General features: G+C 47.7%; 1 protein-coding gene across 1 annotated transcript; it reads left to right on the forward strand.

Annotated features, from left to right (window-relative positions):
• The first annotated feature begins 9,104 nt into the window (after positions 1-9,104).
• Positions 9,105-9,743, forward strand: DNAJB8 (DnaJ heat shock protein family (Hsp40) member B8). The gene has a single exon (XM_058813133.1). It carries the CDS (start codon positions 9,105-9,107, stop codon positions 9,741-9,743), a length of 639 nt encoding a protein of 212 aa, XP_058669116.1.
• Positions 9,744-21,055: the final 11,312 nt, after the last annotated feature.

The following is a 21,055-nucleotide window of genomic DNA, read 5'->3' on the forward strand; positions in this document are numbered from 1 at the left end:
GGCTGCCCCTTCTCCCTTCTGCCCCTGCTCCTCTGTGCATGGAGGAGAAGGGGAAATGTGCGCTTCTTAATTGATTTTGGTGAAGAAGACGGGCAGCCGCGGCACCGTCAGATTAATTAGTTCCAGCGCTGTTTGCAGTTATGAGCCGCGTTAAGATCAGTGGCCATTGCGTTTTGGTGCTAGGGAGTGGCGGGGGAAGAAGGTTTTCTAAGTTTCTTTGCTCTGGTGGCTTTCTTTAAAAACATAGAAGAAAATAAAAGAGAAAAGAGCCCTGGCTGCCCGCTCTGCCCCAGGGCCAACTCCTGCCCTGCTGCAGCACAGAGGGTGGGGTTGAAGTGGCCGCTTCGGTCCTTCGACATTCTCTGCTCCAGGCTGGACAAAGCCAGTGCTTTGCTGCAGCTCTGGCTAGACTATTCCCTCCTTGCAAGGGCTCCTAAGTGTCACCCCGGTGCCACCCCTGCCAAAATGTGGTGGCAGCACCAGCTCCTGCATCCCTGCCAAAACGCGAAGCGAGGCAGCCAGACACACCAGTCTCACCTCCGGAGATGCTTGGCCCCTTTTGTCCCCTCTTGCCCTCTCCCCTCAGAGAGCAGAGTGGGCTGAAGACTGGAGGAGCCTCCGAACCCCCGGGTGCGGCTCACGGGGCTCAGATCCCTGATTAGATGCGAGCGCCTGCTGCAACCTGATAAGGCGGCAGCGTCTGCCGGGGAGGCTCCGGCAGCGCCCCTCCAGCCGAGCCGCGCTATTGTTCGGCAGATATTACCCTGCACCCTGCTTACATCTGGATATCGATAAGCGAGCCTGCTTATGCATAAACACAGTACAACATGCAGCCACATACCTTTGCATTCCTCCTCCCCTCCCTCCCCTTATTCCTTTATCTCCTCCTCATCTGCTTTTGCCTGTTAAATGTTATCTCTGCTCTGCCTTCAGAGCCCAGTCCTGGGAAAGGACAGTTCTGGTGGTCACACATACCGGGTGCTGAGGAATGGCAAATATTTCAGGTGAATTTCCAAAGTTTTCAAGGGTCTGGGTGGAGAGAAGCAAGGGAAGACACATTTGGCAGACCACAAAACTGCCAAATAGAGCCCAGCCAGGGTAGGAAAAGGCAGCGTGGTTTGGCCAATATACACAGAGTGCTCCTGAGTCTGCTCAGACAGGACCTCTGCCTCTGGGTTTGCAGCCTGAGCCTCCTCTGCCCAGCCATGCACACAGGCACCCACAGCCCTACATCTGCACATGCTCTTGTGATAAGAGTGCTACATCTACTGCAAAAGCAAAAGAGCAGGAATGTGGGTGTTACAGTGATTAAAAATTATTTAAAAAACCCCAAAAACCAACCCAGCCTCTCCCTTTTCTGTTCCTCATTCAGTAAAAGGAGGTCTAAGAAATGAGGTAGCACCAGGTGTACCAAATACCACCCTCAGCACCTATGGCTGCCCCCACAGACCAGAACTATCTCTGAGACAAAACACTGCCAAAACTGTGTGCTCGGGGCCTGGACCTGGGAGATGGGAAACATCCAGCAATGCTGTTGGGGAGAAACAGCATTCAGAGAAACTTGTCAGGAACTCGAGGACTTGTCTTTGCTGAAAGGCTGGTGTTCATTGCTGCAGGTGCTGCTCTTGGCCCCTGTGCTGGACCCTGAATGTGAGCCCTGGTACTCAGAGGAGCCTCAGTGCTGCCCCACTCCTGCCATTGGGGCTGGGGCCTGCGCACAGGGGGCTGCAGGGCACTGTTTCTCCAAAAGCAGTCTGAGGCTCACCCCGAGACAGCCAAAGCACAGCCTTCCCAAGAACTGACCCCTGGACACTTGTGCAAGGACAGGGAACCCACTGCCAAGCCCATCCCCTTCATGCTTACTGTGTGCTGAGGGCTTGGTCCACTGGGCTGGGAAGAAAAGCACCCCATTGCATCTTCTGGTGTTCTCCCAAGATTTGACCCCACCTCTCCTTGCTCAGAGTATGTCATTAGCTCTGCCCTCAGGAGGACAGCAGGTTGGCACTGGGTGTTACATCCTCACATAAGGGCTCCCAGACCAAAAGCCATGTCTTTGGGATGGGCTGGGTGAATCCTAGAAGCAGGCTGGTTTCCAACTCTCCATCTTCCTATAAAAAGATGGAAAAGCACATAATGCCAAAGGTGCTCACTACACTTAGGCAATTTATCAAGGAACTTTGTCCTGGACCAGCTGAGTGACAGCTGCAACCCAGTTGTACAAACCCAACCACAACTCACCTCAGAACCAGCCTGACACATTAAGCCCTGCTCAAGAAGCTCTCCTCAAGCCCTCAGCCCCAGGGTAGGGGACACATGGGGGATAAGTGGAAAACTGGGGGAGACACTTGTGCATTGTGTAGCTCTCTAAAAGCTCTATCATTCCCACTCTGGCATTCTCCACTCAAGAAGTGATGCTGCTTTGACTGATTCCACGTATGGGACAAGGTGGCCATGCAACCCCTGCTGCCCACACACAAGGACACGGGTAAGAGCATGGAGCCCCTGCAAGCACCAAGCAAGGACACTTGGACAGCAGGTAAATGCAAGCAAGTGGCTCCTCAGTGAGGGGGGGACTGTCCCTCCTCCCAGGACCTCATCTTCAAGGACCTGCACTCGTTCCCTCCCTGCAGTGAATGCCAATACAGCTCCAGCACTAGTGCTGGTTTCTGGGCTGAAGCAGCAGCAGGGTGTCCACGTCTGTACATAAGCAGCAAACTCCCATTGTGCTCAGGCAGGACAGCGTCCCTGGCCAGTGTGTGCTTGTTTCCAAGCATCTGCACACACACACACACACACATATGCAACGTTTTGGGAGCCAGGCAGGGCAGAAGGGCTCCCTGCAGGGCGTGGGTTTGAGCAATGGGAGCAAGGGCAAGCTCGTGAGCCCAAGGCAGTGCGGCTGCACCGCATGCAGGCTCTCTGGAATGGGGCTGTATACTGAATTTATGAGCTCTTAAGTCATCACATTTACAATTTGTGTTCTCCAGTCTTTTAATCTCAGCAATAAACTCAGACTAAACCTTTGCTGAGGCAGTGTGGAAATTTCACTCTTCCCGTCAGCCCTATGTACAAAGTGCCCATGCAGGACCAGAACACACTTGCTGATGGCTTCAGTGTTCTTACCCAGTTCCCATTCCCATTAAAGTCATTGGTCAGTCCCTCACCTGTTGCCCAGGTCCCCCTTGTTGGATGTGGGTTATATTATAAAATATGGGGGCACAAACACTTATCATCCCTCCTGCATGTCTGTGTGCACGTCACCAGGACCCTCACCTAAGCCTTGTACCACTGAGGACTCCCCCCTTGCCCTGCAAACCAGCACCACTGGTGCATTTTTTACCTGTACAGAATTGCTTTGCTTCAGAGGTCCACAGCAGTAAAACATCTCCAGGAGGTTTTCTGCTAGAGAGCTGGCTCTCAACAAGGACTAGTCTGCAAAGTGAGCACCTTCTTCATTAACAGGCCTCAAACTGAGATGAAATAAGCACCAATAAACCTACTAATGGAGTCAGACCTTCCCTGCTTGGATGAACCTCACACTTTCAGAGGGTGGCATCATTTCTGCAGAATGCTTGAGTGGCCTCAAATAACACACTGAACTGTCAGGCACAAACCCAAGTGATGGCGTGAGCCAGCACTGAAATAATGAGAAGCTGATCTACAGCTTTTCCCCTCTGGTTTATTAAATGAATGCTCCACATACCACTTCCCACTGACTGGAAACAGGGAGAAAATCCCAGAACAGTAACTCATCATCCTTTCTCTCCCTGCGAAGATTCAAGGCTGTGGCTATGTATGGATGTTGTGAAGTGATATAGTTGCTGTGGCCTCAGGAGTCACCACACATCAGCTGAACTGTGCCATCTGACCATGCTCCCAGCTCCCTGCAACTGGGTGGTAAAACATGTTCACTCATGATGGGGCTGGAGCAGGTACACTGGCGGGCTCCAGATAAGCATGCTTTGCTGATAAGCAGTACCTCATTAAGCCCCAGGACTCAACGGCTTGCAATGCAATCCTTGCCCCAGAAGCCCCTCCTCTTTTCAAGTTGTAGCTCTCAGTCATGGAACAAGCAGCAGGAAGCCCCTCTGGGAAAGTGGTCAATATTGGATTAGTTCCTGTGTGTTACATGGAAAGGATTTAGGGCCAGAGACCATGCCAAAGAGGGGTGGTGGAAGGACCAGCCAACCGTGTTGCTGAGTACAACTTCAGCACAGCCATGTCTGGAGAGGATACTGCCAATGACACGTGGAGATGATCCAGTCAGTGAAACCAAAGTGCTCTGAGCTCTGCTGGGGTCAGAGTCCATGGACATCAGTAACAACAGCATTTGGGCTTTCCAAGACTGAAGCAAGGTCCAGCCCTGTATATGGGGCACAATCTAACATAAAAAACATACCAAGTTCCTTCTTGATTCCACTAAATAGGACCAGGACTCTTTGTCTTCATATCTCAAAAAATAATGTTTTTTTGAGGTTCCTGCCCTTCCCCACTACCATTCAGAAGAGATGGTTGTCTTCTTGCCTAAACCTTGGTTTAGTTTTAAGCCCCATCCTGAGTCCCAGAAAAGCTGGAAACAGACCCAGCTCTGTGTCTCAGCCTCTGGGGGTCTCTTGCAGTCAGCACTCCCCAGAGACACCCCATGTCCCATCCCAGATCCAACCTCTGTGCTTAGCCCATTGCATGGGATCAATGCACAGGACATGCTGATGCTCCCTCCTGTTCAGAGTGGGGAACTCATGTAGTTTAAGCCTTTTCTGCTCAACAATCACATCTGCAGAAACAGCAGGCAAACTCCAGACCTCCTGAAAATAAGCGCCAGGCACCTCCCCTTCTCCAGTGCTCCACCCAGATGGGATGGGAGGTACACACATTCAGGATGGGTTCTCCTTACCTAGGTGTTGCACTTGTATTTTGAGAGGTGAGGAGACATCTTCAGGGCAAATTTTCTTTTTATTTTTCAGTCTTGTTCTGAAGTCAGGCAGGTTCCTCTGTTCTGCCCCAGTGGGAGGAGGGCCCAGTGTGCCCATCCCTGGCCATCATCCCCAGGAATGTCACTCCAAGGCCGAGCACAGCGTCACCCCCAGCAGGGCTGACCCGCAGGGAGCCTTCTAATGACAGCTTGACTGGTGGAGCAAAGCTCGACTCATGTTTGTTTGGATAGTCAAAGGACTTGGAACAAATGTCTCTGACTTGGTTTAGATAAAAGGAGCCCAGCCTTGTCACAGAATCAACAGGGTTGACGAGAAATCACTTGTGTAGACCTCCTCTGCCCTCAGATCCTTTTAAAACAGAAAAGACCACAATGACAACAATAATAATAATTATTCTTTAGGTTGGAAAAGACCTTTAAAATCACTAAGTCCAACCATTAACTCAGTGCTGCCAATCCCACCACTAACCCACCACAACCAGATGGCTTTTAAATACTTCAAGGGATGGTGACTCAACCACTGCTGGTTGATGGGCAGCCTGATCCAGTTCTTGACAGTCCTTTCCTTGAAGAAACTTTTCCTAATATTAATCTAATCAAAATAATAATAGAAAGTTTTTTTTCACAACTTGGAGGCACTCATTCCTTTCTGGACCAGGGCTCACTGGGGTTCCAAGAGCAAGATCAGGGATTGGGGCTGCATGGTTGTGATCACCTGTCATCTGGGTGACAAAAAGTTTGGGACATTTTGCTACATGGTGCTTTCTATTTTGCTCCCCATCCTGACCTGGTTGACAATCTCTGCCCTTACAGATCCACCGTCTGGCTGGGAGGGAAGAGAAGGCTGGACATGGCAGTGCCTGGAGTGGGGAACCAGCGGGGACATCCACATCCAGCTGGCATACTGAAGAATGAAGGAAAAGGAAGGAGGGGGCGGGTAGAAAAGAAAATCCCAAAGATCCTCGGATAATAAGCACCATTAAGGTTAGTCTGTCTCATGATTGTTTCTTATTAAAAAGAGACTGTACTTTATCTGTGCAGGATATGCTGTTTGGATGAGGGAATTAGCAGAGTGACTGCCTCCATATCATCTAATTAGCAAAAATGTTGATAAGCAGATACAATCACATATGATTAGGATCCTTTTAAAAAGCCACTCCATTAATTAAATAGACAGAAAGGCTGCCTCCAGCCCTCGCGTGCCACTGATTAGAATACAAATATTTACACTAATCTCACCTCCATCAGCCATGGGACACTTTTGAGTATTTTTAGTGACATCAGATTACTATTGATTTTCATCCCCAATGTCAGACCATTTTGTTAGTATCTGAAAGTGCTGCCTTCAGTTTCGGATGCTTTAAATCATGTTAAGGGTTTATCTTAATGACGCTGCTGATAACCACTGTTCAGGTCACTCGTACTTTCTCTTCAAAGAACACAGTCTGGGCGGGCTTTTATTGTTTGTACTTGAGATTTAAGATACGAAAAACATTTCTCATTTCAAAGCCTTGGTTTCTAGGGATGGGGCTGCCAGGCCAGTTTGGGTCTAGTTACTTGATGTGTGCATGTCTCATTTCCCTTTCTCCCTACCTCTCCTTGACCCTCTCTTTTTTCCTTGCAGACCCTTTTGGCTCTCAGCAGTGGCCTGTCTTGAATGGCTGCTAATCACTGACGCCTGCTGCAGGCAGCAGACAGACAGGCAGTGAGCATCCTCCGTTTGGGGATGACAGGAGAAAAACACTCCTTACTTTTCAGCTGGGTAGGATGCACTAAATTCAAGACAGATAACCCAGTGCGCCAGCCAGTCTGAGATGGGCTCACAGCATCAAAAGCAAGCAGGGGAAGAGATGCTTTGCAAAGACACAGCAAAAGGCAGTCACCTCCCTTCCGTGCCCAGCCCCACTCCCCAAGGTTGATAACAGCCCTGGGACCCTCTCCAACAGACTTTTCTGATGTCTCATTTCCCCTCCTGGGTAATAGAGAGTAGGAACAGCAATCCTTCTTGAAATTTCTGCCAAGCATCTGCAAAAGGACCATGCTGGCAGTGGCTAGAAGCTGCTGGGGACTTGTGGGTGGTAAGCTTGGATCACCCTCAAGTCCAATGGACAGTCCTTAAAGATCTAGTGCCTTTTGTGAAGATTTCAAGCGTAAGACTACAGTGTGAGTGAGCGATCAAGTCTTAGCTCTCCCCTCAGTGTAGAAGACCACTTCAGGGTGTTTTGGGAATGCAAAGAGCCCTCTGAGCTCAAATGGGCTGCAGCAGCTTGCTGTTGGGCCCAGATTACTTTTGCCATTTCTACAGAACAAACAACATCCAGCAGAAAAATAATTCGTGTGGCACAACCACCCTGTAATTAAGAAGACTTCTGTGCCAAAGGGGGCAGAAGCTGAGATCTGTCCAGTGAGGTGAGCCCACAGGACCATGAGCTCCTCCAGCCCCCAGACCTGCACTGCCCTGCAGCAACCTTTACTGCCCAAGTCTGGCAAGCACCTCTGTGCTGCTGCCCCATCACTGACCAGTGAGAGCACCAGCAGGACAAATACCTCTCCCAGCATGTGTCAGCTCAGTTGCCTTCCTCCTTCTGTGATACTGCTGTCTCCAGGCTGCCATGACTGCCCCTTGCTTTCAGAGCCCCACCATCCCAGTTGTGTTTCAGGACAGCAGCCAGCTCATACGCTGTACACATGCTCTCTGGTCTGGCTGGCTCCTGACTTCTTCCCAAACTGTGGGATAATGGAAAAGAGGGCAGTGATCTGCAACATATGCTGCTATTAGTAGGTGTTTATGACATTGAGTTACAGACAGATGAATTCTCATTATTAGCACTTTCTTGGAGATCTTCTTCATGCAATGTTTCCCTCTGAGGATATTGTATTTCCCACCAGAATGGCAAATCCAAGGAATAGAAACAGATGCAGGATGACCCTAGATTTGATTGCCTGTGTCAAGTTCCTGGGCCATCCCTGTTGTACATGCATACACACCTTGGGATAGGTATCCAAAAATGCACATAGAAAAGAGGCTAAGGTTGGTAATTCTGGGAATTTAATTTACTACCAACATGAAAATGAGGCTCTTCTGAAAGGGTTAGGCTTGTCTATAATTTCAGAAATATGATATCCATCTAATCTTGATTTTAGGAAAAAATCCCATTCAGGGTTTAAAAATGGCCACATGGGGAAGTTCCAGTGATTTGCTACCTTCAAAAAAAGGATGTGCAATGTATTTTGAATTTAAATTTTGCTGATGATACCTTCCACCTGCTTTGTCTGGGAGCCTGAAGATCCTGTGTCACTGAATTGCTGTTCCCATGCAGGTTCTTGCTGGCATTGAACTTCCTCTTTCCCCAAGTCTCTCACTCCAGAGCATATTTTCCAATCTCTTAGTCACATTCTATGGGCTTTCCCTGGGCTTTCTCTGATTTATCCACACTCTTTCTGAACTATGGGTAGCCAAACTGCAGCTTCCCTATAACTGCTGCCATAGAGAATTATGTCCCATAGATAATATGACCTGACCACACCACACTTCCCTGGATTGCACACGAGCCCACACTGTGTGGCTCCACCCTCCCACTGCAGGGTGGGTTCAGGCAAAAAGTAATCTGACAAAGTCATAAGGGTGGTAAAACAGTGAAAGACATTGCCCAGGGAAGCTGTGGACGCCCCGTCCCTGGAAGTGTTCAAAGCCGGTTTGGTTGGGGCATTAAGCAACCAATTCTAGTGGAAGTAGTCCCTGCCCATGGCAGGGGACAGGGATTAGATGGCCTTTTAAAAAGGTCACTTCCCACCCAAACCATTTTATGATTCTCTTGCAGTCCTGCATCACAGCTGTGTCAGCACAGTTACATCCAGCAGCTACAGCATCATGTGCATGATCTACATTTACAAACAGAAGGCCAGTGACAACCAACACACCCTGGAATGTGGTCAGGACAACAGAGCCAGGATTGGCTGAACCCTCTCTGAGGTCACAATCTCACGGTTTGTGAGCAACAGGTTTGAAAAGAATGTCTGTGGTCAAGCAGCTCTTGCTGTCCTTGCACTGCAGCAGGGCAGAGCAGCTCATGGGGTGGGCTGAACATCTCTCTACCCTCTGCATGCTGATCAGCCTTGGTAGGAGAGAGAAAACCAGGCAGCTTCCAAACAACCCCAGGTGTCCTCTGAGATGGTAGATTACTACAGGGTCCTTGGACTGCAAAAAAATGCCTCACAGGATGCTATCAAGAAATCCTACCACAAACTGGCACTAAAATGGCATCCTGATAAGAATCCCAAAAACAAGGAGGAAGCTGAGAAGAAATTCAAAGAAATTGTTGAAGCATATGAGACTTTGTCTGACCCTCAGAAGCGATTGTTCTATGACAAGTCTCTTGATGAGATCAGAATCCGCAGAGAGAGAACTCCGACGAGTTATAACAGCTTCTTTGACCCTCAACATGGATTCTCCCATCAAGACGAGTTCTTTGGAGGCATGTATCCATTTTCATGTATTTTCTTGAACCCTTTTGACATCAGAATCAATGGTGAGAACTGGCAGACCAGCAGTGGAAGTAGAGGAAGGCCCAGGGAGCCGTTTGTGCAACGGAATTCATTCTGTTCCAGCGGGCACCCCACCACCTTCTTTGCTGAAAACTCATCTGGGCCATATGGTCTCAGAACAGTGATAACCACTACTGAAGTGATCAATGGCAAGACTATCACCACCCGGAAAATCTTTGAGGATGGGCAGGAGACAAAGGAAGTGGAAGAGGATGGCCAGCTGAAGTCTGTAATAATCAACGGGAGAGACTACCTGAATTCCTAATGTGTCTGCAAGCTTTGACTGCAAGCTGTGGGACAGTGCTCTCATAGCTCAATTGATGGGATTTACTTCAAGAGTATCAATAAATGCTCTTGACACAACCGATGCAGACTTCTCAATGGCTGGGAAAAAATATGTCACAGATAAAGATACAGTTATGCTAAACTAAAGAGTGTGAGTCCACAAGGCCTCAATGAGGTGCTAGATAGTGATTATTCAGTAAATATGTATCACAGGTACATGTGAAAGCAACCTTGCTGGTTTGCTAAAGAGACCAAGTTGATTAATAGAGCAATAGGAGACAAGCTGATTTGTGGACACGTAAGAGAGCCCTATAACAAGCTATAGGTTCCCCTCCCAGTCCTTGAGATGCCAAAGTTTACCAGCTGGACGAATAAAGCCTTGTGTGACTCTCATACACAGCCCTAAGTGAAGAATATCCTTCCTACTTTTGGTGTATGAGAAGATGTATATCCACTGAAAAAAGGTTTTTATACATGGGAAGAAGGTTGGCAGGGGTCAGTGGGACATGGAGAACCTAGAGGAGAGAGAATGGCATAGAAAACAACAACAACAACAAAAAAAAAAAAAAAAAAAAAAAAAAAAAAAAAAAAAAAAAAAAAAACAACAGAGGAAGGAAGAAAACATCATTCCTTCAAGTGTAAAAGAAAATTGGGGCTTCCTTGAGAATGCCCTGCAAATTATGATCAGAGACCCTGATGGAAGTACTGCATAGCTCAGGGGCTGAAACTGAGCAGGGAAAAGGTGAATTTGGCTCTTGAACTGGGACAATCTATATTCCCTCTCTGCCTGAAGTCATTCAAACACAAAGAGCTAAATTCAAACCATGAGCCAACAGATTCCAGGGGCCTGAGTTTAGCTCCCTCTTTGTGCAAAGCTGGATGTGAAGACTTAGATGATGCTTTACCATCCTTATTGTCTTGCTCACAGCTGCAAGAGCCAGTTCACAATGCATTTCTTGCACAGCCTGCCAGCATGCTGTTCTTGTCCTCCACTGAGCTACAGAATGCACTCCCCATGTTTCCACCCTTCCCTGGGCTGACATGAGCTGCTGAGCCTTGTTTCTGGCTTGGCCAGGTCACCTTAAGCATTTAAAATCGTACACACCTCTTGTTTTTGGTCCCACGCTACATCCCCTTGAGTTTCCCAGCTTTCCCTGCCCAGTGATGTCTCCCTGGAGACTGGAACTCGTTTTCAGGGACATTTTCACTTTAATCCAGATTGCAATTGCTGCCTGTGTTTGGGCAGGTCTTTGCATCTGTTTCCTCTGCTGTAAAATGGGAATAACAGACTCCTGTGCTTTGCAGGAGACTGTGAGGTAGTGTTGCTAGTAACGGACTCTGAGCATTAATGACATTAATGAATAAGTTAAATTAGCCAGAATGCTGCCATCCCTTATTCAAGCCTTTTTCTCTTGTAAAGACAATGTAGCTTAAATCACCATCCTTAGCAATTGATGCCATATCCAGCATAGAAAAACAGGCAAAAAAATGTATTTGTAATGTTAAGGGCTGTTAAGCTCCTCTCCCAGTGAGAAAAAGGCAGCACTGGGCAGCAAGTGGAAGCTTAACTGCATGCTGGGTGCATGGGGGAGGCCAGTGGCAATGGGAGCAGAGAAAACCTCCATGCAGGGACAAACTGTCGGCTGCTCCTCCATAGTTTGGAAGCCATCAACAGTCCTGCAGGCATTGGGACTCTGAGAACTGCAAATATTTAAGGGGCTTGATACAGAAAGATTATTTTGGTCAGAGCAAACACGAGTCAGTATTTCTACCAATACTTCTCCTGTGGACACCATACTAATGAGAGATGGCTTATGGAGTTTATGTTATTCTGCCTCAGAGGAAGTCCAAGGTAAAAAACCCCAAAACAAACAAACTAAAGAAAATCATCATCATCAATAACAACAACAACAACAACAACAAAATCAAACGGCATGTTTTGTGTTGGAAACTGAAATGGTCTTTGATCCAAATAACATGTTTGGAAATCTGGACCAGAGTTGAATTCCCAGCTCCTCAACCTTTTCAACTTCCTAGCCCTAAAACTTTGCTTCAGTCTTGTCTCTAATGGGATATTTATTTATGCACATCAATATTTCCTGATCTGAGACAAAGGTATGCAAGAGTATATATATCTTAGACCTTTCTTGCCTTGGGTCAGTAGTTCCCTCTCCTCTGTTGGTATCTAAAGCAGCTCCTAAGAGCAAGTTCTTCATTTTTCCATCCCTGGGTCAGAGTGTGTCTATAGCTCTTGCAGTAACAGGGATCTCCTGGGGCTGCTCTGGCAGCTGCACATACCCAAACCTGCTGGAAGGAATAAGGGAACAGACTGGGAAGGGACCAGCTCACCCAGAAAGTGTTGAGTCCAGGAGGACCTGCAGATCTTCGTCCATTTCTTCCTGTACCCTGCAGACCATGGAGCACCTCTCAGTACTTCCTGTGAGCTAAATATTAAAAAAAAACCAACTAACCAAGATCATCAAGGTCTGGTGGTAAGAGAGCGGGTCAACCTGCATTAGCAAAGTCCTGCATTCCTGCAATAGCAAGAAATCTGCCAGGTGTGCCCAAAGCACCCCTGGAATGGGTTGTGTTACAGTAAGTAACAGACACACACATTCTGTAAGTTCTGTAAGTGAACCCCAACACACCTTGCCTTGGAAGCAAACCATTTTCTGTTCCAGGACATTGGATCAGACTAACACTGAGCCTGCCAACAAAACACCAACACCTTCAAGGGGTTTTTAAAAACTTTTTCTCATGCCATTTAGCAGCCATAGCACCAGAGGAGGCAGCACCAGATGTCCATTCAGCCACAGCACAAATTTGTGAGTCTTTGCCTTGCCCAATTCCAGTTCTCTGTTCCTCTTCCAAAAGTGCCTCTCTCCTCCAAAAACCTGTATTTTGGGACCTTACCTGGTTAGTGGTGAGTCTTTCAGTTGTGTTCATGGCTGAAGGTGCTTGCACACACCTGCACATGCAGTCGATCCCCCTATGAGGAGCAGGGGTACCAGCTGCACAGCCTTGTGCTGAGCTGCTGATGGAAACCAGCCCATCATGGTGAGCTGGTGCTCATTTCCAGCACCAGCTCTGCCTGAAGATGTCACACTTGGGGGCAGCTGGCAGCCTCCCTTCTGAGTGCAGCTCCAGCATGTGGGCCTGGCTGCCTGGGGCAGAGCAGGGAGCGAGGGTGGCTCCAGCTCCATCCCTGAGCATGGCCAGCAGCCTGCACTGAGAGGCTGAGTCATTATTTTATTAGCAGGGCCCACAACTACTTTAATGTGGGCTTAGGCTGCAAAAACAAAAACATACATAAAAGCATTTGGAATTACTTCATAAAATACTAAATCACGATATTAACCGACTGACCTTTGCTCTATGCAGACCTGCTAATTTTAGCAATTACAGCCAACAACTTGAACATATCAAGTGGGCAACTGTTTAACAATAATGACATCTGCTTGGAAAATCAAATTATGTCTAAACATCTTTAAATTCCCACTAGGGGATACCTGCTTTTTTTTTGCAACTGTTAGTCCCTGTTTAATAGGATTTTAAACTCACAGCCGGCTGCACACTGTGGTGGCAGCAGCCCCTCTCCCTGGAGTGACAACAACAGGACAGACATCCCATTAAGCAGAGTGAGAGTCTCTCCTTGGACAGTGATGGAAGTGGTTTGGGTTTTGACAGCTTAATCTGATAGACGGGTGCATTAGCTGGATCCTTTGCCTGTGCCCCTGCAGATACTGCTCCCCTCTGCAGCCCCCCAAGGTTACATGTGCTGGACACATCCAGGGCTGATCTCCACTGCCTGTTGCTTGGGAAGGATGGAACCTTGCTACCAAGATGGGCTTTGCAGCTTTCAGTGCTGTTTGTGGAGCCACTGACACGAGATTTCCTCCTGCAATGTCCTCATACACAATTCAGTTTTATTTTTGGTGATGAGTTTTGTTTTTTCCCTCTCTTTTCTCCTTTCTTTCCTCCTGTATCCTCAGCTGCTTAAATCCCTCCCTGCTGTTCTCTGCTTCATGAATGAAGATCCAACACAGATCTGTTCTTTCTTTATAATGGCCTAAAACAGCTCTGCAGTTGCTGTTGTAGCCATATTTCAGGCCTGTAGGTTTTTCTTGCCAAGAAAATTAACATTAGAAGCAAATGGGACCAGTGAGAATGGATGAGCACAAGAGCACCCAAATCTCCACTGAAGCACACCAATGCAGATCCAGACCATCCACCATTAAATTAAGATCCTTATTCAGCCCCCATTTAGGCTGCTGCAGTGCCTTGAGCTCTGCTGATCTGGGAACAGTCTCAGCTCTCAGCTCCAAGGTCCCACTCCTGATCACTCAGCACCCTGGGCTGCAAGGCTGTTGTCAGATATTTGAATTGAGATACAAGAACAGAATATTTCCGCCCCTTCTCCTCTCTCCCTCTCTCCCCCTCCCTGGCCAGTCTGGAACTTCTCTGATGGAGCGTGCAGCAAAATCACAATCACATGTTCACAGCAGTAGGAGGCCATTGGCATGGAAGTGGCAGTGATGTCACTACAAACATTTCCACCCTATCCCATTTCTCCAGAACAGTCTCCGTTTTTATGACCCCATCCTGAGATCTGCAGGAAATCAAATTGTCCTGATGCTATTTTGAGCGCTGGTGTCATGGCACCGCTGCTCAGCGCCGCGGTGTCAAACCCGAGAGGCGGGAGCGCTCGGCCCCGCTCTGCTCTGCTTTGTGCAAGGGCTCAGGGCTGGATCCCAGCCCTGCAGGGACCCTCGGGGGGGGGGGGTGTGCTGAGCCAAGGGCAGAGCTGAGCAGGGCAGGCCTGGCTCCTGTCCCTCAGCAGCTCCCACACCCCGCTGGAGGGTACCAGGCCCGGCAGTGCCAGGGGGCAGAGCAAGCGCGCAGCACGCGGCGTGTGATTCCACACCCTGGATGGCAGCCACCCTGGGGGCTGCACGCAGGGAAGAGCATGGTTACAGGACATTCATGAACAGTGAGGGGAGATCTGGGGAAAGACAGACACTGGCAAGGTGCCTAGGACACGAAACCAAATGACAATCTGACCAAAATGGGGAGAAACAGCACCCAGCAGCTACAAATGCTTGTCTGAACTAGGATTGCCATCTAAACAGAATGAGGCATGGGTTAGATACCCCTGTCTATCAAACTGAGATTTAAACAGCGGTTTAGACCCCACTGTGCTCACAAAACCCCACTAACATGAACCCCTGCAGCCTGGAGCTCTCCCTTTTACCTGTGCCTCGCAGGAAAGATTCAGGCCCTGCAATATCTCTTGCCAATTAAGCTCCGGTGGCATCCCTACCTGATTCATCTCCTGCACCTAAATCTTATCTTCTCCTCAAATAGCATCATATCTAACACACGGCATACACAAAACACTCCTGAGCTGAGATCTCAAACAGAAGAAACAACATCTGCAGCAAAATTTTATCTATTGGGCAAAGCTTATCCTGGAAGAACTTAAGAACCCCTAGAGTCCCCTGCAGCAGAGCAGGAACAAGTACCAGTTTGACTAAAAATAAGCAGTGGGAGAGACATGGTGGTGGCCCAGAGCTCCTAGTGGATAAGAAAATATTAACTGCTTCTTAGAAAGTGTAGAGGGAGCTTCTCTGTTATTTCTTTTAATGTAAAGGACAGGACAATCTTATAACTTTAAAGTTTTTGCAGAAGGGTGCAGGTTTGAATCCTACAGTAAGAGCAGCTCCTCCAGGAGAAACATTTTTATCAGGCTAGAGCCTCCTTGTGAGGGCAGAAGAGAGCCCAGTGACAGAATCTGAGTGTCTCAAGGCTGACAAAATGCCTGCCAAGTTCTCACTGTGCTTGCTCTCCACAGTACCAGAAAATACCATGCTACAACCCCAGAGAGGAAGAGTTTTTAACCCTTGAGGCACTTTGTTTCTGACTTTGCTTTCAAGCGCATGGTGTGATGGTTGGGGTACCCTGTGCAGAGCCAGGAACTGGACTTGATAATCCTGGTGAGCCCCTTCCAATTCAGTATATTTTGTGATTCTATGATAAAACTCCATTATCTCATCTGAACCTCACCAAGACCACATGTGACCATTTGCCTTTAGCCATAACTGCTAAACTCACTGCATCCAAAGGAGTACAACCACTTTGTAACCTCCTGGATAGGGAACATTAGTAATTGGAGATAGTGTCCAGCAGCCTTCCAGCCTGAGACAACGCTTAAGTTCCCATGAAATTGAACTGACCCACGAATTGGGTGATTAGTCATCTCCTCCAGCTTTCATTTTCAAGCCCTCCTTTATCTTTGGCTACAATTAGCACTCAACTGCATTCACCTTTGGTGACCCTCCAAAAACCACCAGGCAAAGGAGCTCATGGGACTTGAATACCACCCACTTCTCAAGCATTCAAGAAAGTTCTTTACTGTTTGACTTCAGTATCTGCTTTCCCATCTTCCATGGGGCTATGCCCTGTAACTCTCTCTTCGTGGCTGGCAGAACTTTGTGCCCTTCCTTCTCCAGGCTCAGACCTCCCTGGTGCCACTGCAGACAGCTCCTCACTTTCCCATGCCCTTGATCACTCAGCATCTTGGCACAGCAATGCCATCCAACCTTTCCAGCTCCTCTGCTTCCTCACTTTACCCTGAATTCCTCTCACCTCCCTCCAATGCCTTCCAGGAGCTGCTGCTTTCTTGCCTTCCTCCTGCTGCTTGCAAATTCTTTCCTTCCCACTTTGGACACTGCGCTCCTGTAAGTAAATAGTTGCTTGAACTGCTCATTTAAGAACCTGGCCTCTTCCCACTACCCAAGGCATGAGGAAAACCCTCAGTGGTGTTAAAGCAGCTGCAGAATGAGGCCCAGCAGCATCAAGTGACTTGGCAAGGAGCGGCACTGGTGTTAGAGGCACACGTTCCAGCGTGGTCGAAGTGAGGAGACCATGTAGGGTGATAACATTTTCTTAATCTAATTTTTTTTATTTTATTATTCCCTCTCTTGTGGTCCCTTCCGTTCCCACAACGAACAGGGGTTTTTATTGCTGGGGTTAAAAAACATGAATTTGCATTACATCCTGGCTCCTGCTGTAATACTTTAGTCTTGTTTCTCTCTCGTCCCCTCTCCAGAACAACTGATGCTATCACAGCCTGATTTAATTTCAAAGACGGATTGTGATTTGGCAGTCGGGGGAAAAAAAAAAAGCCAAGTTAATCAAAAGTCACCATCTGCTGTGTTGCCATGGGGATATTCCTCCCCAATAAATGTGCTCTTTGCCAAAATCACAGATAACAGCACTATAAAGGGTGGGAGGTGGAGGGGGGGAATCAAAGAAAGAAGTTCCGACACTAGGGGGGAAAAATGAAAGAGAGAAACAAGAGAGAAACAAGAGGCAGAGAAGAAGTGGGAGAGGAAGGAGCATGGACTACTGAGGAAAAATGACAAATGGACCAACTAGGGACAAGGAGGAAAACAGAGACACTAACAAGAAGCTGGGTGTGACAAAGTGATGGAGAATACAGACAACTGGAAAGAGGAAAGAGGAGAGACACCTCGAGACACTCTGCCACATAATATACCAAAACAAAACAAGCAGAGATAAGCAAATTGCTCTCAAAGCCTTGTCTCAGGGGAAGGGGAGAAAACTGAAACATCAGTGAGAATTCTCAGGGATCTTGGTTGGGGCTCAAGAAGAGATCTTACCATTTTCACACTGCAGTTACCAAAAATAAATCTTTGGCTGAGATGGATGGTAACACATGGGCATATCCAGGGTCAGGTCTCTGGTGTTTCAGCAGCCTGGATGCCATCAGGACCCTGTGGTGAGCTGGAAAGGGTGACTGTGCTGCAACACAGCACCAGGACCTGGTGGGACAAAATACAAATTATCTAGAAATGAGCATCTTCAGGCATCTTGAGATGGCAGAGAGATGGGGGCTGGTCACTCAACAGCTGCTCTTGCTTTTCATTTCCCCTGGTGATACTGGGTGGCAATTCAGGATATGGAATATAAGGCCAAAGAGTGCATCTGTGCAAGGAGACATTGCTGTCCCCAGTGCTCAGGGGGGACCAGCCAGACTCCTGCAGCACTGTGCACCCCAGGCACAGGCACCAGGCAAGGCAGTTGCCCAAAGAGTAGTGGGGTCACCTAACATGGAATGAGTAAAAGCTGTCAAATTTTAGGTCACAATGTGTTGGCTGCCCCCTGACCCTGCTTAGAGTGTGCTTGTGTGTGTTGAGTGCCCCTATTAACCCCAGCAGCACACGGAGATATGGGAGGCATCCCGCCCTCCTCCCCAGCCCCAGGAGGGGCCAGGCAAAGGGGTCACTCAGCACCCACGCTAGTAAAATGGGATGAATTATTCACAGCAGAGGCACCACCAGCCTTTTTCTCCCTCCTTCCCTGTTGAGGAATAATTCCAGAATACACAGGTTGTATGAATTCTTCACTCAAAAAATAAGTGAGTGACTTCTGCATGAACTTGGTTTGCAATTCAACACTAGCACTGATAAGGAATGGTCGCTGCACAGTGACTGGAGGAGCACAACACCACACGTTGCCCATATCCAACTGTCAAAAATGTGAATCAGCTCTCTTTGCTCCCACCTCCACCCCCCACTAAGAGGTGCTGTAAAAATCAGAAGTCTGAAAAGACAGTGTTGGATGACTTTTTCTGTATAATCATTTCAGGGCACTGGAGTCACACTTCCGTCCTTCTCTGCTCAACTGCGTGTTTTGTTTTGAAGGAAAGCTGAAGAGACTCCCATCACACACCTCTGGGAACTGGGGTTTAGAAGTGTGCTCTAGGTATGTCCCACAAGAGCATTAATGCCACTTTAACCCATGTACATGGGAAGAATGAATTAATTTAAGAATTACAGCGGGAGGTATTGAGGATTTTTCAGAGTAGCTTCAGTGAAGACTGAAGGCATTGGGACCTCTGAGATCAAGTGGCCTCACCTGTGCAAACAGAGCCAGATGGGCTGTCATAGCAGCAGAGTTTCTGTATTCTACATCCCATCCTGCCCTCATAACACTAACTCAAGGCTCCCAAAACACCTCCCCCAAGCGAGGCGATGTCTAAGGAAACAGAGATGGCCATGGAAATAATGGAGCTCTTCCAGACCCAGCATCTTCTCTGTGTTGGCACAGTGGAACTCACCTCTGGCTGGAGCTGAGAAAAGGTCCAACAGGTTGTCTAAAATCCTCCTTATCCTCTGCAGATGCAGGATGGTGCCCTTAGGGAGTCCCGGGGGCTTCTCTGTCATGGCTCTCCCTATCCTCTCACTGGACTATGATAACATTTTACAGTGGTGGAAGAATGGTAGTTTCAGCAAGACAAGGGACAAAAATTGGAAACAATGTAGATTTTTTTTTAAATTAGAGAATTTTGTTAAACAAAACCTTTTCTTATGCAGTCACCCTATTGCTATTACCAGTTTTCTCCCCTCACTCCCTCCCCAATTAAACAGCAAATTATACTTATCAAAGAAAAGAAGGTAAAGAAAAATCTGAAAGACTGTGAGAAATCTTTAATTACTAGTACAGTGGCATGAAAAGCTGTTGATCCCCTTAGAAACATACATGGCCAATTATCAAAAAATATAAGCGATGCAGAAAGAAAGGTTTGTCTAATAAGTACGAATCGCAGGGCCATTTAGAACATCAGTGTTAAAGCATTAGAGTTAAATGGAAAAGTAAAAAGGGGCTGATGGTTTTAACTGTTTCACAGGAGGACAAGAGGTTGATACTGATAAGACAAGCAGTATAGTGAAGTTAATTATCTGCGGCCCTTGGTGCACAAAGCTTTTTGAGCTGGTGATTAATAGAGATAAACCATTCAAACTTCACATTTCTAAGGTGAATGAAGATGGCAGAGGAGCTGCACAGCCCCAGCATACTAACAGCATGCTCAGAGCATTCTAACAGCATGCCATCTCCTCTGACAGTGAGGGGCTGGCTGCTGCAGGGGGCACTGGGTGGGTTCATCAAACCTGATCTGCTTCCCCTCCTCTAATGGCAGGGAGGTTTGGGAGGGATGGGGAAGGGGTGGCCACACATCCCCACTTCTCTGGGTGCTGCTTCATTGGAGATGGCTGGGGCTGCTTCCCTTTAACTAATACAAATCATCCTTACAACACTCCGATGTTACCTTTCTGACAGCAACACTGTCTGGGGGATGTTTGTATGCAAGAATTTCATGCCATGCACTGCATTTGCTCTTTGCACAAGGCCTGCTTGCTGCTGGGATGAGCAGAGGGCCCTTCAGCCTCATCCCACCCTTTAGCTCAGGAAAGAGTATTACAGCCTCCCTGGACCAGTGTCAGTGGAGCAGGCAGGATGCGGAATTTGGAAGGAAGCACAAGCCCTTGATAGTAGTTCTGTGGGGTACCTGCATGGAGGGTAGGAATAAATTAAGTGGTCTGGCACTTTGGTGAGAACTCAGGAAAAAAGATGCAAAGGCTGACTCAGCCCTTGGTCTTCCTGAGACAGATAAATCACGCACCAGGGGGTTTATCATGCTTGAGTCTGGCAGATAAGACCTAAAAACTGGAGAGCCTGGGTGGAAAATCAAGAGAGACAGATCTTGATCTTACAAGATTTCTAGCCACATCTCCAGACCAAAGCAGTTTAGACATGCTCCCAAGACAGTCCTAACCCCCAAACTCTGGGATTTGGGTCAAATATTCCTCTGAATCTCCTGGAACTGAAAAATTCCCAGAAGATTTCTAATACTTCCTGCTGTACCCCCCTAGATGCTGGAAGGACTGGTTTTCTTCTTCTGATACTTCAGTGTTTCTATCTAGAGGCCAGTTAGAACAATGAAGTTCAGTGACAGCAGCAAAAATGGATCAGGAAAAATGAACTTCATTTCTAAGCTTCACAAATGACTTGGTGCATAGGTTTCAAGTTCAATTTGAATTCTAGGATGACTTTGGGCTTGGCTGTTATTTTCTCCAAAGTGGTTGGTTGGCTGTTATTTTCTCCAAAGTGGTTCCCTTGTCCTTGATAAGTTTGGAAAGGCATCTCAACTTCAGCATCTGCAAACAAAAGAATCTTATATTTTTGGCCAAACTAAATTGAATAAATTTTGTGTTTGTTAATTGCATCCAGGCCAACCTTGTGCAGGGCCAAGTTTCAGCCCAGTGGGATTTGCACATGGCCTGGATACAAGCTATTGTAAATGGGGATCCCTGAAGGAAAAGCTGACAGATGGTGATTCTAAAAATGTTTGCCAGAGCCAGCCTTTGTGACACAGAAACCCCATAGCCAAGGGGGTCCCTGAGTTGGAGAGATGGTTCTGAAATATGT

The sequence above is a fragment of the Ammospiza caudacuta genome, chromosome 12 (genome assembly GCF_027887145.1).
Source record: "Ammospiza caudacuta isolate bAmmCau1 chromosome 12, bAmmCau1.pri, whole genome shotgun sequence".
Lineage (NCBI taxonomy): Eukaryota > Metazoa > Chordata > Aves > Passeriformes > Passerellidae > Ammospiza > Ammospiza caudacuta.

Coding starts and splice junctions, on each gene's coding strand:
- DNAJB8 (XM_058813133.1), top strand. CDS start 9,105: ATGGTAGATTACTACAGGGTCCTTGGACTGCAAAAAAATGCCTCACAG.